At 42.9% G+C, this 17,084-nt stretch overlaps 1 protein-coding gene across 1 annotated transcript; it reads left to right on the forward strand.

The window, feature by feature from the left end:
* The first annotated feature begins 1,342 nt into the window (after positions 1 to 1,342).
* ANKRD34C (ankyrin repeat domain 34C) lies at positions 1,343 to 16,851 on the forward strand. Its single transcript, XM_002825737.3, has 2 exons — positions 1,343 to 1,844; positions 11,826 to 16,851. The coding sequence occupies exon 2, from the start codon at positions 11,870 to 11,872 to the stop codon at positions 13,472 to 13,474; it is 1,605 nt and encodes a 534-aa protein (XP_002825783.3). The 5' UTR covers positions 1,343 to 1,844; positions 11,826 to 11,869; the 3' UTR covers positions 13,475 to 16,851.
* The last annotated feature ends 233 nt before the right edge of the window (positions 16,852 to 17,084 follow it).

Genomic DNA, 17,084 nt, shown 5'->3' on the forward strand with positions numbered 1-17,084 from the left:
AGAAGCCTCCCTAGGCAAGATGAGAAATCTAGAAACCATGAAAGATAAGACATGTGTTTGACTACATAAACCTTGAAACTGCTTTAGAGAGAAAAACTCCACAAACAGTAGGCAGTCATGATAAATATTGGGTACTAGGAGGGTACATTTCTCTAAGTGATACTATAGACACACTAAGTGATAAAGGCAACTTATGGAATAATATTTTTGCCCTTAAAAGATAAAATTGATAATCCTCCAGCAAGCTTGATTTAAAAAAATTGGGAATGGAGCAGTAGAAAACACAAATAAATAATATCAGCATAAGGAGGCCCAGAACAGTATCAGAGATGAAAATAAATATAAGATGACACTATTTGTAACTTTGTGCCAGAAAATTTGAAAATGTGAACGAGATAGACAATATCCTAGGAAAATATAAATTACTAAAAATGACTCAAGAAGTAGGGATTTAAAAAACATAGGGCAAATAGAACCCCTGTGTGCATACACATGTATCTAGATGAAAATGCTGGTTACCTCTGGGGAACTGATTAGTGGGGGAAGGACACTGCAGGGTGGGGGAAGAGGGGGCACTCACTTTCTATTTTTTTTGGAAAGCATTTTAGTTTTATTTATTTATTTTTTGTACAGACTTTTTTTTGTGTGTGTGTGTAAGTCTCACTATGTTGCCTAGGCTGGTTTTGAACTGCTGGCCTCAAGCGGTCCTCCTGCCTTGGCCTCCCAAAGCGCTGGGATTACAAGCATGAGCCACTTACTTTCTAAATACAATGCCCTATGCTTTCAATCATATGCAGCAACTATTAACTACTTTGTAAAAAGAAAACGAAGATTGTCCGCGAACGACTCCACAGGAGGCCCTGGGAATAGGTAGCAGGTGGGCTAAAACATGGATTTGGAATGAAATCCAACGGCCGTGGAACCAGCCCAGATCATCAGATTGTTCCCAGTTTTGAGGATCGCACTGCACCCTCCTCTCTCTTTCCTACACCTTGGACAGACAGCCTGAGATTCCAGGGCGTGTGTGAAGGAAAGCCGAGGAAGGCAGGGCCGCAGAAAGAACAAAGGGGACACGAGTTCAAATTCCTGCCAGGGTCTGAGACCTGCAACGTCAGACTTTGGGAGCGTCGCCTCACTTCTCCGGACCCCAGGAGTGGCCGCGCCTGCTCCGCGCTCACCCTCGGGGAGTCTAGGAGCCCCCTGCTAAGTTGCTGAGCGAGTCGGAGCCCCAAGAGCTAGGGTCGAGGGGGTGGGGCGGCGGGCGCCTCTTCCGAGGCTGCAGGTAGGCATTTCCCCACCCCCGCGGCCCCCGCCTTCCTCCTTCCTCGCAGCTCGCACACCCACACAACCCTCGCCCGTCGCGGCTGGAGAGCTGCTCTCGGCGCCAGCGGGCAGCAGCGCGTCGTCAGCCAGCACAGCCGGCCGAAGACCAAGCCGGAGGGCTGGGGCTGCGCAGAGACCTGCACACCCGCAGCGCGGAACCGGGGGCGATTCCTATCTTTCTTTCATGCTTCTTTCTTTTTCTTAAAACCAAACCAAACCAAACCCAAAACTCCCCTGTTTCCACTGCAACTTGGAGGAGCGATGGACCGATTTGAAGGAACTGACGCAGAGGTTTTATTCATGAACCTTGAAGAAGTTCTGGGCAAGTGACTCAACAGGACCCGCGGGGCCCGGGGTAGACCCAGCTACCGGCGCTGGTTCAGTCTGGCAGTGCCCTCTGGCAGCCAACCCGCAGCTGCAGGTAGGGGTGCTGGACGCCCCCTGATTTTGTTTTGGGAATAATAATGACACTACCCATAGCCCGGACCCAGGTGGCCTCGCTCGGCGATTGTCCCCACCAGGTAAGCGCACCCCCAGGGGTCTGCATTGGTCACCCGGGTGGGGACCTCGAGCTCCCGAGAAGTCGGTCCATGCTGCTTAGCCACAGGCAGGAGTGGGGAACTGGTAGGAGAGAGCTTGCTTTTATCACAGGAAATTGTGGGAGACGGGAATGGAAGGCGGATTTAACATTTTTTATTTTTGCATTGACGCGTGGGGATGAGATGCGTAGGGGCCTGGATTCTTGTAGGAAATGGTTGCGGAGCGGGGCTGGGTGATAGGTGTCTGGATTTTTGCAGGGACTGAAGGGGAAGAAAGGTCGTCAATTTTTGCAGAAACCTGTGAGGAACTGGCGGTGAGAGGTTATGATCCTGAAAATGTGCACGAAATTGTAAAAAGTAGGCACCTAAGCATTTCTAAGAAATGATGGGAGAAGCACTTACCGCCCTGGTTTCACCTGACCCCCATGCTCGGCCTTCTGGAAGATGCCCACAGACACTGGCAATAATGGACGCTGGCACACTCTGCCGGCGCGGCCGGAGCTCCGGAGTTCAGCACCTCGGACAGAGCCCGCGCCCCGCCGCCCGAGGCGCACAGTGAGCGTGGAACAGCCCGGCTCCCTAGCCCTCGGCCAACGCTGCTCTCAGTTCAGGGCAGCTACGTAACACCGCCCCTAGCTCCGCGCCAGAAAGGGCTCTCGAATCGCAAAAGCAAACGTGTTCGATTTCTGATCTGCTTCTAACTGCTTCCCGTGACTGCAGAAGGAAGAGGCGGAGTGTAAAGATATCTCCCAAGCTTCCGCGAAAACTACAGCCAAACCGTGTGGCCTCCCCGGGTTTTGGAAGGTGTACCCAAACTTCTTTAAAAATCTAGCATTTATTAAGCGCTTACCATGTGCCAAGGCCCCGTGCTAAGCCAGTGCACCACAAATTTGTGTCCTATGATTATCCCCATTTTACAGATGAGAAAACTGAAGCAACAGAGGTCGAGTAACTTGTCCAGGTTTATGGAATCAGCAAATGGTATGGCTGCACTCTTAAACGCTGCCAGATTGCAGTGGTGGGAAGATGTGCTTGAGTGGAATTCCGTGCGTGAAATTGGTCTGAACTTGGGATCAGAGGAACAGAGTTTAAATCAAAGTTGTAGCACTTAAAAACGTGTGCCCTTAGACAAAATTACTAAATGTATCTGAACTTCAGATTTTACCTATTTGTAAATACTTGGTAATGCTTTCCTTGCAGAAGTGTCGGGGAGGGTGGCCAAGGAGATCATATGTGTGGAAAGACTGGCAAACTGGGAATTGTGGTTGGGTGTTAGGGGCTGAAAGGAAGGAGCTGGTAATTAGAAGAGAAGGAGAATTGGTGGTGAACACTTCCCTCAGCACACTCCAAAGGGACTGGGCACAGAGCGGGGCTCAGTGGGAGGAATTCTGGATGAGCTTAGTTTAGTGTGTAATAGCCTCTTAGATTTTTAAACAGGACTTTATAGGGAGTGTGGACGTATTGCCTATCATTTGATCCTTATAACAATCTTGTTAAGTAGGCAGGACTGGGGTTATTCTATTCATTTGGCAAAATGATGCTTGCCCGAAATTACTCAGGTACTTAGTAGCAGAGCTGGGATTAGAATCCAGATCTCCCACCTCTCTAGCTTATAATCCTTCCACATGGACTGGCACATCCTCAGGAGCTTGGATTATGGGTCAGTTACAGCACTAAAGTGTATTTAGACAAGTACTATAAACATGTGACATTAATGGTTTTTAAAACCATTTTGAAACAGCAGTTTCATATGGATCAATCTCATCAATGTTTATTGATTATATTCTATTTTGTTCCACAAAGAATTTAAAGCAATTTATAAGGCTCCACAAGATGTCAGGTTTGCACATATTTGAAGTAGTCGAGAAAATAGAGATGAAACAAGATTAAGGCTACAGCCACAGATAAAATGAATACTAAGTATGTATATTATAAAGTCCTAGAAACTTGCTCTGGTCTCTAAGTACTAGAAAGTGTATATCCAAGCACTTTCTTGGAGGTCTAGGAACTTTGAAGATGTTTGCAAAAGTCCGTAGACTCTTCTCTTTTGCATAATTCCATCCCTTGCCCTCTGTGAGATCTTCACTGTGCCAAACAAGGGATGTTTAACTGGAAATCCAATGTCAGTGTGACTCGAAGAAGGGGAAATAAAGTGTATGACATTGTATCTGCACTCAGGTAATTAAGTGTTAGTTACATAATTTATAATGGTTCACATGAGCAAACCATACTTTAAAGTTTATATAAAGGTTTACATCCATTAGCTTATTTAGGCCTTCTAACAACTCTGAAGAGATAAGCAGCTACAAAGTGACAGGAAGGAGAAAATCCTAGCATCGTGATTTTATATATTATGTATTTTACTTTCATACACAAACCCGCATCCTTACACAGGCCAGTTAAGTAACCTGAATGTATGAATTGGGCCAATTGTAAGACTACGGAGAATGACAGGGCCTTTTCAAACTGAACAGTGAATAATCCATCTTAAAACATTCAAAGAAAATTTAAAACACGGTGCCAGCCAAGCAAGACATGACTGTGGGCTACATTGGCTGTCAGACCTTCAACATGTAATCTTGGTCTAAACTACTCAGGCCAAGGATCTGAGAAGGCATGGGAGTGAAAGATCCTGGATTCAGAGAGAGAAAAGTTTCAATCCCTGTATCTAAGTTTCCTGTTTCTAAACAGGCAAGATTGAACAAGATGGCTCCTCTCAGCTTAAAAAATATAAGCATCTTTACTTTTGGGGACAATAAAATAATCAAAGGACTTCAGGACAAAGATAGCAAACACTTGCATCTACCTATTGCCTCCATGAAAGAAGGCATCATTTTAATTTTCTGACACTGGTGATATTTTAATCTTCAGTATTTCCTCTCCAGCCCCTGTGCCATTGGAAAATATAGTGGCCACAATTATAGTGGAAATGAGTCCAACAGAAAACAGACCAGAGAGGTGAAAGTGAAGACGGGAGTGGAGTGGGGGTGGGGGGTTGTCGGGTAGAGACAGGGAGTACAGCAAGGGAGGAACCAGGCAAACTTTGCTCACTTCTCAGTTTACTCTTCTTATGAAACACATGAAAAAAAACCCACTTTATGGTTGCTAATTTTTTAAGACAAAAATATTCTGGCCAGAGAAGCCAAAGTGGATGGGATTTCAACATTCTAGGAATGCGTCAGCTTTTTTCAATCCAGATTGTTTCTTTTCTCTCCAACAAGCTTAGAGATCCTGTAAATCATTTAATATTTCCAGTATTAGGTGTTCTTAATATTTATTCACTGTGATGCATAATAGGAGATAAATTTTCAAATTAAGGTAAATTAGATTTTGGTTGACACTTTCGTCGAATGGACCACTATTCAGTTCTAACTTTCAAACATCTCTCCAGCTTGAGTCTTTCTCTATCTCCCTGCTGTGCTGTTTCTGATCCTCTTCATCTCTCAGGGGCTCCTAGGTGACCCCCAAGCCTCCCAATCCATCTCCCACATTGTGGCCAATGATCATGTCATTCTCTTCCTTAAAATTCTTTACTGGTTCCCTATGTCCACATAGCAAACATCAAACTTCAGGACAAGGCTACAAGGAACTTTGAATCTGATCTCTGTAGACCTCCCTATATTTGCTTGCTCCATCAGTTCACTTCCCACCACCACCATGCACTAACCATCAAGTTCTTGAAATGTCCATGTTCTGCTACCTTTTGCCTTTGAACTTGTACTTACTCCTAAGTGTAATGACTTCCTCCTTTTGGTTCAACAAGTTTCCACTCACGTTTTTCAGGTACTGGATCAATTTTATTCTCTTTGTGAGCCCTTTCTTAATCTGTACCCCTAGTCCCTCCTGGCACTCATGTCTGCTTGTTTTATATTTGTCTTCCATTCTGGGACTTATTAATTACTTTGCACTACAGTTATGTCATGTAGAGGCTAAGAATGTGGACTTTGGGGTTAGACTGCCTGGATCTGAATTCCAGCTCCACAACATATTGCCTGGGTGATTTGAGGTAAGTGACTTTACCTTCCTGAGACTCAGTTTCATTTTTGATAAAATGGGGATAATAATAGTACCCACCTCATAGTATTACTATAAAGATTAAATGACACAATGCATATAAAGTGTTCAGCACATTGCTTGGCACATGGCAAGCATACCACAAATGTTTATTACTATCATTAAAATATACATCCACCTTCTTTCTAAATTGTAAATACTTAGCAGCCATTCCTGAATTTTATACATCTCTTTATCCTTAACACCTAGCCTGGAGTAGATAATCAATATATGTTTGATCATGAATGAATGAGCAAGTAGATAGTTAATATATGTTTGATCATGAATGAATGAGCAAGTAATGCCAGTGTTTAGTTAAGGTTTACTTGCTTATAAGTAACAGAAGTTAATTCAAGCCACCATAAACAAAAACATGCTGACTTATTGGAAGGCTTCTAAGGTGTTCATGGACTCCAAAGACAGTTGAAACTTCAGAGGAGAGAGGAGAAGTACTCTTTCCCTGCTTCACATCTCAGCTTCTCAGTGTGTTTACTTCTTTCTTCCTCCTCTGCACGTCACCTTTTCTGCTTCTCTGCACTTGTGGCTAACCCATAAATGCAGCTCTTACATCCAGAGTTCTCTACAAACAGCCCAGCATAACTGGTGTTTCTCAGCCTCAATTTCAAAATCCACCCAAGGTTGAGTCAGCCCTGCACATGGGGCAGGTCGAATAATATAAACCATCAGCCTCGCTCTGTGTGCGGGAGAAGGCAGGAATAATATCAGAAAGAAAGAGTCACTGTAGCCTGTGAGAGTCAGAGTCACTCATTGATCCCTAAATGACCATGGGAAAGCCACTTCTTCACTCTTGGCTTCAGTTTCCTCATCTGTGAAATGGCAGAAAAACCTTCCTGAAAGGGCATTTCATGGTTCGTGGGAGGCAGTTATCATCAGTCTGGAGCAAAAACATACATATTAACAGTTTATTGGGCTATAAACCCTGGGGAGTAGGAATGAAGGAAAATGAAAAGTGACGCAAGGGAGGAGGAAGAGCAAATATAAGGGGATACATTATTGAGCTAGCCACAGCTTCATGGCAACTGTGCTGATTATTATGTCATATGGAAATTGTATAATCTATTGCATCTTGGAACAGGCAATTGGGTGAGGAGAGGGAGAAGCATTTATGTAACAGCTCTTTCCCATCCTCTATTTTCTACTGGTCAACATCTGTTCTACAAAGGGTTAACTCCCTCATACTTCTTGGTTGAGTAACCTGGAGAAAGTCAGGCCAGGGTCAGTTTCTTCTGGTCAGCAGAAACCAGGTGTGGGGGTTCACCATTTGTAGCAGACAACAGCAGCAGTGACCTGACACTAAAACTGTGGGAAAAGTTTGAACTTTGCTAAGACCACTCAGGCAAGAAAGCAAGGTGAGTGTCTAACACCCAGAGACAAGGGAAGTAGGCATGGCTATGCATATCTGGGATGATGCATGAATTTAGTCTGCTGTAATTTGTAAGGCTATTGTCAACTGCGGCCATGTAAACAGCAGTCTTTTAAGCCCAGTATTCTTTTTTTTTTTTTTTTTGAGATGGAGTTTCTCTCTTGTTGCCCAGGCTGGAGTGCAATGGCACGATCTCGGCTAACTGCAACCTCTGCCTCCTGGGTTCAAGTGATTCTCCTGCCTCAGTCTTCTGAGTAGCTGGGATTACAAGCATGCACCACCACGCCCAGCTAATTTTTGTATTTTTGGTAGAGATGGGGTTTCACCACGTTGGCCAGCTGGTCTCGAACTCCTGACCTCAGGTGATCCACCGGCCTTGGCCTCCCAACGTGCTGGGATTACAGGCGTGAGCCACCACGCCTGGCCAAGCCCCATATTCTTAAAATGAAAAGTGTACGATTATTGCAGCATGCTAACGGTTAACGTTAGCCTGGCACATTTTATCTGGGCTATAAGAGTGAGGTAAGCACCTGATTCTGTCCTCAGACAAAGCTCTTGCATTTCATCATTTAAGGAATTTCAGATGGGAGGCCCACAGTGAAAAAATGGTTATAGACAACTTGCAAAAGAACTGACCACACAGAATGTTATGCCTATTGGTGGGCTAGATATAAATATTCCAGACCACAGAAAAGAACCTGGATGCCTTATCTGCAACCTGCTGCCTCCTTAGGTGCTGAAGGGGAAGAGTCAAAATAGGGACAAGACCTCAGCATAGGGGAGGAGGAGGCCGCTGATTCCAACAGAAGAGAGAGAAGGATTCTCCTACATACGCCATCTTTCCTCCATTTCTTTCTTCTTTGCCTCCTTTCCTGCCTCTCTTCCTCCCTCTCTTGACTTTGAGCTAGACTAGAGGTACGTGATTTGCACTGCACACAACATAAAAGGTAACGCGATTATCCATCCATCCTCCTTCCCACCTTCTTTTCCTTCTCCTTTTTCTCCTTTCCTCCATCTTTTCCTTTATCCTACTTTCTAATTATCACACAGCTGAGAAGGGAGCAAAGACAGTATTTCTAGCTTGAGGAGTGCAGGGCTCTGTGGAGGGGTCTGACCCAGGTGATTAACGAGACTGATGCTCAAAGAAAGTTGCAAAGTATTAAGTAATACAGGGGACGTGGCATCTAGTTTTGTGTATGTATGTGTGTGTTTTTGTATGTGTGTGTGTGCATGCACGTGTGCAAAAGAAAGAGAGAGCATATACAAATATGATGTATGGTATTCCAGAGTATGAAGATACTACATTTTCTTTATGTATTTTCTTCTTCTTTTTTTTCTTTTTTAAGAGATGGGGTCTCACTCTGTCACCCAGGCTGGAGTGCAGTGGTGTGATCATAGCTCACTGCAGCCTTGAACTCCTGGGCTCAAGTGATCCACCTGCCTCAGCCTCCTCAGAAGCTAGGCCTATATGTGCAAGCCACAGCACCCAGTTTTTTTTTTTTTTTTTTTTTTTTTGTTTGTTTGTTTGTTTTTTGGTAGAGGCAGAGTCTCACTATGTTGCCTCGGCTGGTCTCAAACTCCTGGTCTCAAGTGATCTTCCTTGGCTTCCCAAATTGCTGGGATCACACTTGTGAGCCATCATGCCCAGCCTATTTTCTTCTTGATGGGTTGTTTCCAGTTTTTGTCTTTAATGAATAGTGCTGCCGATGTCTTTTGGTACACATATTAGTTTATTCTCTAATATTGCTATACTTGGCCCAGGCTCTGGGTGTTTCTTCCACTAGTCTCACCTGGGTTCTCTAATGCAATTGCAATCCTCCAGGGGCTGGCTGGGGCTGGATGGGCTGAGATTGTCTCACTCACATTCTTGCAGTTAGTTGGGGCTACCAGCTAAAACTTCATGTGCCCTTCCTGGTAGGTATTCCAGACTTCTTTACACAGCAGCTGGGTTCTAAGACAGCAAACTTGGAAGCTGCAAGAACTACTTAGGCTTTGCCTTGGAAGTCACACAGTTACATTTTATGGCTGAAAGCGAGACACAAGGCTGACTCCTAGTGTACATACGAGGATGGGAGAACCTCATGGCCATCATTTGCAAACTACCACAGATATGAACCTAGGCATGGAATTACTGTGGCAGAGTGTGGGCTTTGGTTCAGTCTAGTTCAATTTATTTATACTACCAACAGGTTCCTGTTGCTTCCTGTCTGCACGCCTCTTGGTATTGTCAGTCTGTCTAATTTTAGCCATTCTAAAATGGTATTTTGTTTTGCTTTAATCTGATTCTCCTTGAGTACTAATGAGGCTGGGTATCTTTTTATGTGTTTATTGGTCATTTGTGTATCCTCTTTTGGAGGAAGTGATTTGTAGGAGTTCTTTATATAGTCTGATGATGAGTCACTGTAATTTCACTCAACCCTCCCTCTTTGATCTTGAGTGATTTTCCTCTTGAGTACAAAGGAAGTAACATTTGAACTGAAGTTTGGGGGATGATGAATAATTAAAGAAGAGCAAGGAGGCCTTATAGTTAGAAACATGAACAGTGCCAAGAGGAAAAACACATGAAGAATGGTGCATTTGAGAAATGAGATTTAAAGATAGAATGTGAAGAAGACTGGAGTGGCAGGGAATGATTCTAGAGAGGTAGGCTGAGGCCAAGAGAAGAAGGACCCCTTCGATGAAATGGAAAGAAGCATGCTTTCTCCGGACATTCCACTCATTTATCTAGTCTTTGGAAATTCTGCTTCAACTCTTCAGAGTTCAGAGACTGAAAAGCTTATTGATGCATAGGGCTTTAACACAACAATGGTGTGTAGGACCACAAAGGAATAAAAATAATTAAAATTGACAGAAATAGAGGAGAGAAAGACCATCACACACACACACACAGATAGAGAGAGAGAGAGAGAGAGAGAGATCAGTAGGAGAATGAAGGAGAAAAGAGGAAGGGGATGGAGAGACAGAAACAGAGACTTGTTGTCAATGTATTTAATAACCACACAGTGCCCTCGAATGGTGGTAGTTTTGCAGGAAATCTAGCAGAACACATAAACACAACAACATCAGACTCATGTAGTTATCAGAACAATGCATTTGAAGAAGCAGAAAGATACACACTAGACTCTTAACCGTGGTTACTTCTGAAGAGGAGAGTGTTTTCAAGGGGGAGTGGGGGATGAATAAAGACCTCTTCCTCTTTATATACTTACATGTAGTTTGGTTTTTGTTTTAAATAGCAAGTATCTATTCATGTATTAATTTTTTCAAAGGGATATATATATCCATCTCTCAAATTCAACCAAGAAAAGCTTTTGCCTTCCAACTTAATAGAGTAATATAAATAAATAAATAACTGCTCAGGCAAATAGCGTAAGAGAAAGAATGATGTGAATCAGATGAGGAGGAAACTCAGGCATTGTGGCAGGTAGGCCACACGAGCCATCTGCTCATTAGGAGCCTGGAGGCACAAAAAGCCTATGTGAAGGTGCTGTGCTGGCAGAGACATGGCCAGTGTGGTACTGTGGGCTGGCAGGGCGTTAAGACTGGGACACCCATCTCTTCTTATTTGTGAAGGGCCTCTCAAGCAACACCTGCATTGAAGATTTTGAGTCCAGGAATTAGGGAACTTACAAAAGAATCAAAACAGAAAACTCAGGTTTGACAAACCTCAGCTGAGAAAGCTTTGGTCTGAGCTTTATTTCCTAACATTTGTGAACAAAAATGCAATCACCTTCTCCATTCTCTGCCTCCTATCAGTTCAACCAGAGGGAAGGGAATAGCATGGCATTATTCTGAATACGGAGAATACGAATTCTGATATCTGCTGGAAAAGTGAAGACTACAACCTGGAAAGGGATAACTAGATTGATTTTGTTTTACAGTTGTTTTCACTGTCCCTCCCTTGTCAACCCCCATTACAATAATCATACGTATTTATTTTGGGAAAACTGCAAAAAGAAGAATATGAAACCACTCATAATCCCACTGCCCAGAATAAGGATTAACATTTTGGTGTGTTTCCTAATAGTCTTTTTGATGCACACCAATAACAACACATTAAACAATTATTTATGAGGCCACCTATTCACTACATGTGAATCATTGCTAAACGCTGAGGATACAGCAGTGAAGAAAATAATCGCAAAGCTTTTTCTAAGGAATGTAGAGTTCTACATTTGTGATAAGTGCTGTGCAGTCAACACAATAACATCTTGCATTTAAACAAATATTTACTCTATGCTAGGCTTTATGTTAACTGCTTTTCATGTGGATGTTTTATACACACTCTCTTATGCAGTCTGTACAATGACCCTATGAGGTAGGTTACTACTATCACCCCCCGCCCCCCGCCCCACGACACACTATTACAGATGCAGAAACTAACTCAGCAATGTTAGATAAGTTGGCCAAGTCAATGTAAGTTGGGATCAGGTTGGGATATGACTGTACCCAGACCCTGTAATAACCATGCTGCACAGATCTGCTATAAAATACATAACATTTTTTCCCTCTTCTTCCTTTGCTAGGTTTGATTGCTACTGTGGCTCAGGTACTCTAAACTGTAGCCAATATGATGGATGATGACACTGAATTAAGGACTGATGGAAACTCTTTGTTAAAGGCTGTGTGGCTGGGGAGGCTCAGGTTGACCAGGCTGCTCTTGGAAGGGGGAGCTTATATCAATGAAAGCAATGACAAAGGTGAAACAGCTCTCATGGTGGCGTGCATCACCAAGCATGTGGACCAGCAAAGCATCAGCAAGTCCAAGATGGTGAAGTACCTGCTGGACAACAGGGCAGACCCCAATATCCAAGATAAGTCTGGCAAGACTGCCCTCATCCATGCCTGTATCAGAAGAGCTGGGGGAGAAGTGGTCTCCTTATTACTGGAGAATGGAGCAGACCCCAGCCTTGAAGATCGCACTGGGGCTTCGGCTCTGGTTTATGCAATAAATGCAGATGACAAGGATGCATTGAAACATCTCCTTGATGCCTGCAAAGCCAAAGGGAAGGAGGTGATTATTATAACAACAGATAAATCGTCTTCAGGCACCAAAACCACCAAACAGTATCTTAATGTCCCTCCTTCACCCAAAGTAGAAGACAGGCATTCACCTCCACTATGTGCATCTCCCTCTGATATAGAGCTGAAGGCTCTAGGCCTGGACTCTCCACTCACTGAGAAGGAAGATGACTTCTTCAGCCTCCAAGCAGGGCATCCAAGCAGTTGTAACACCTCCAAGGCTGTTAATGAGCCTGGGTCACCCACCAGGAAAGTCAGTAATCTCAAAAGGGCCCGTTTGCCGCAACTGAAGAGGCTCCAGTCTGAACCTTGGGGCCTGATTGCGCCCTCGGTGCTGGCAGCCTCGACGCGTCAGGATGAGACCCATGGTGCCAGCACAGACAACGAGGTCATCAAGAGCATCAGTGATATATCCTTCCCTAAAAGGGGGCCCCTCTCCAGAACCAACAGTATCGATAGCAAAGACCCCACCCTCTTTCACACAGTCACAGAGCAGGTTCTGAAGATTCCAGTCTCTTCAGCAACGGCATCCTGGAAAGCAGCCTATGAAAAAAGTCAGGCTCCCCACCCACGTCTGGCCAGGAGAGGAACTCTCCCTGTTGACCAAGAGAAATGTGGTATGGGTCCATCAGGACCCTCTGTTCTCAAAGAGCCTGCATCCCTCAAATGGCTGGAAAATGACCTCTATGACTTAGATATACAGCCAGGGCCTGACCCTCCCAACTCCATTTCCATTGAATCCGGCAAAGGACCTTTAGATAGAAGGAAGCTCAACAGCTCTCACTTGTCTCTTTTCCATGGCTCTCGGGAGTCCCTGGACACTGTACCTAGCACATCCCCCAGCTCAGCACGCCGCAGGCCGCCACATCTTCTGGAACGACGAGGTTCTGGAACTCTGCTCCTTGATCGCATTTCTCACACTAGGCCTGGCTTCCTGCCGCCTTTAAATGTGAATCTGAACCCGCCTATTCCTGATATTAGATCTAGCAGCAAACCTTGCCCTCTTGCTAGTGGCTTAAAATCTATGGTTCCTGTTGCTCCAAGTTCACCAAAGAGAGTTGACTTAAGAAGTAAAAAGAAGCTCCTCAGAAGGCATTCTATGCAAATTGAACAAATGAAACAGCTGTCTGATTTTGAAGAAATCATGACCTAGAAGCTTTAGAAAGGCTTAAAATAGTCAATATAGTTTATGGAAGGGACTATGGATGAGACTGCTTCCTGATCATTCCTTAATGTTGAACTGTGGCCACTTCAGAAGATATAAAAGCAGGATGCTGCTTCACTTCTGAGAATAATCCCTGGGTTTTTATAGGCCTACTTGAAAAGAGCTCAGGATAATTGGGTTTTGAAGATAAATTTTTAAAAATTCTGCAAAGGAAGAAAGCCTTTGGAATTCGAAGGTAACACAGCAAGTACAATGATGTAAGCTGAGGACATCAGTAGTTTTCTATCAGACAAACAGAAAACAAGAATTTAAATCAGGAGGTAGTATTTGGAGTATGTCATTTGTAATAAATCTATAAAGTGCCTACATAGAAAATGAGGCTTTAACATTTGTTAGAATGTACAAAAGCCCCAAACCAACCCCTCAGTGACTAGATCTGGGTGTCTGGGTTCTATCTGATGGAGTAGAAACAGAATTCCCCCATGGAAGAGGTTCTGGCCTGTGGGTCCTGGCTCTGACTCTGTCGGTCCTGGCTCTGACTCTGTCAGGGCACTGTAAATCATGGTGTGGTTGAACTCATTCAGTAATCCAGTAATATATTTTGTTCACATACTAATTTGTATGTGCTCTGAGTACCCAAATATCCCATCTATGTGGCCCCTGAATTATGATATGTCATAGTAGCTGATGCCTTAGAGATAAATCTTGCTCCAGAAATGAAACTTTCCCCAGACCCCTCCCCTGACACAGGCTCTTGTGTTGAAATCTTGTGAAAAACAGTCAAGGTTAACTAACTTGGAGTTGAATGTGATACAATTATAGATTAGAAATATCAGAAGCATTTCCAGATTATTCTTAAAAGTCGATGAGATCTACCCAAACCAGAATGACAACTGAGGATGGGATGTGCATAGATTAAATGGTTAAGTGGGTGGTTCTCAGGTGAGAAGCAGTGAGGACCATTCATTTTGCAGCCTAAACATTTTAGGGGATGCAAACTGTTAATTCCCCTTCAGTTATCTAGATAATTGAAGAAAAATCTGGTTTCTTCTCTTCCTGAACTATCTAGGTGAGAAGAGATTTGTAGAAATAACCTGCACAACCCTTTTAGGCTGCTTTGAGCAAATCCAAGAAGGAAAGCAGAGACTTAGCACATTTGGTATAATGTAGCCACATCTTAGATGAATATATTTTTGGTTATTTCCATTTATGTTTCCTCTCGTGCTGCTGAGATCTATTTGCTCTATGGTTAAAAAGTTCAATAGTTCCTGAGGACAGCATCATGTAGAGGAAAGAGGGCTTTGAGTCTGACATATTTGGGTTTGCATACCAGTCTTATCATTTACCAGCTGCGTGACCTTGAGTAGGCAGCTTAACTTCTCTTAGTCTCTGTTCTCTCATCTGTAAAATAGGATTAGTAGTGCTGCACCTTACAAGATTGTGGTGAGAATTAAATGACACAATGTATGAAAGTGCCTGCCAATGTGCCTGGCATAGGTATAAGTCACTAGATAAGAAGTAGCTAATTTTAATGTATTTCTTGAGACTGCTGAAGCAGTATCTCAAATAATACATATGCTACACAAAACGGAATAAAGTTTCTCTGGAAAAGTTCAAGTATCTCCATGAGATCCCCAGTTATTTTTATAAGTACCGATCTCTAAACTCATGTGTAAAGTAAAAAATTCTGCCATATAAACTCTACATATTATACAATTTTTCTATAACTACCTTTGCTAGAAATTTATCTGAATATTCCAAACAAAAGTGCTAATGATGGTTAAACAAAAAAACTCGGAGTTGTTTGGAGGGCTGTCTGTCTTGTGTGTTGCAGGATGTTTAGCAGCATCTCTGGCCTCCACTCACTAGATGGCAGTAACACCCTCTCCCCAGTTGTGACAACCAAAAATGTCTCTAGACATGGCCAGATGTCCCCTGGGTGCATCACCTTGGTTGATCTCTACTGCTAGACCTATTGTATATGTCAAGAACGACAAAGCTGTATGGAAATGTGAGTGCTGACTGGCCAGCTAGGCCCTCCTGTTAACTTAAGACAATTCAAACTGTGCTTTAGTAAGATGACTAATCAATACTAGTGTTGGGCCTTCAGTATTCTTGGCAAACACACTCCAACATGAGTGCTAATGGTCTCATACTTTGTAGGAAGGGAAGAAAATAAGGAAAGCATAAGCTAGCAAAAATCTATAGCTCATGAACTTGGTTTAGTGCGGACAACCCTGTTCTTTTCAGAACCATTTAATCATTAATAGTTCTTACCGAGTAGAAGTGATCCCAGGCAAAGAAACAACTTTCTAATGCATTAAAGAGAGAATCATACAGACAACCGTCATTCTCAGCAGCTCATTAAATGCAAGTACACACACGCACACACACAAAGAGAGAGAGAGAATATATTTTACATACTTTTCCAGCTGTTGTTAGTGTCAGTTAAAACTGATCTCTGCTGGTAGTATCCAGTTGTGAGTATAGCAAGACACTGCATAGGAGCATTTTTTTTCTAAACCTTTAGCTAAGATTTGGAAACCCAATATTTCCTAAGTAGTGAATGTGGTCTATTTATAGTAATTAGCTTAGGTGACACACCAAACATGATGAGTTGCTCATTCAGGATAGCCAGTCCATTGCACAAATGTGTAATATCAGGTACTCTCATGCCACTCATTGCCTGCATCAGTCAGTCATGACCTTTGCATCAGCCTTTCAAGAGACAGTCATCAGGATAGTATCTTATCTCATCACTACTTGACGATGAGTTTGCCGAATTAGACTGTTCTATACCAGTACAACAACCAAAATACTTTCTCATAGATTATGCATAAATACGCAATTTTGTCCATGTCAATGAACCTAACAAGAATGCTTTTTAAAAGTATGTTTTAGATTCAAACATGCTTTCTAGATCAGAGGTTAACTTGTCTTTTTGAAATCCTGGAGTCACTTATAAGTTAGCTGCAAACTGTAGTTTCAGTAATTCAACTGCTTAAGCGTTTCTGGACTGTTTATCAAAATATATTACAGAATGTGAGACTAAAGTTTAAAGTCTGGACCTTTGGTTTAATTTCTAGACATTCCAAAGCTTTTTTTTTTCTTTTTAAAAAGCCCATTGTCAACTCTCTTAGAACTTCATCAAGTAAATGGTACCTTGCAAATGTAGGTTGTGTCTGACCTTCCTTCTTTTTGTGTGTTGGTGCCTCAGATGTATCATGTGCTGCTTGAACTGATTCTCTACAGTGTTCCTTCCTAGTCTCAAGCTGATGATGTGCTCAAAGATGTATCAAAATCCATGTAATGACACCTTTTAGATGTTTCTAATATGTCAATAAATGATATATTGCAATCCTTCAATAGTATTTTCCACTTTTTCTCAGTGAAATCTCAATTATAAGTATTACCTTTTCCTTAAGATGAATTGACATGACTGCCTAGTAACATCAACCAAACACCCAATATTTTAGGAACACATAACTTACAAAATTAGATTTTAATCACACAAGTATTGTGGTATCTTTCCTGGTTAAAAAAAGAGTACAGCCCAATGAATGAGAAGGTGCATTGCCACTCTGAGGGATGAGTTTCT

This window comes from Pongo abelii, chromosome 16, assembly GCF_028885655.2.
Source record: "Pongo abelii isolate AG06213 chromosome 16, NHGRI_mPonAbe1-v2.0_pri, whole genome shotgun sequence".
Lineage (NCBI taxonomy): Eukaryota > Metazoa > Chordata > Mammalia > Primates > Hominidae > Pongo > Pongo abelii.

Excerpts from the sequence above, each read along its gene's own strand:
- ANKRD34C (XM_002825737.3), top strand. The coding sequence starts at position 11,870 with ATGATGGATGATGACACTGAATTAAGGACTGATGGAAACTCTTTGTTA.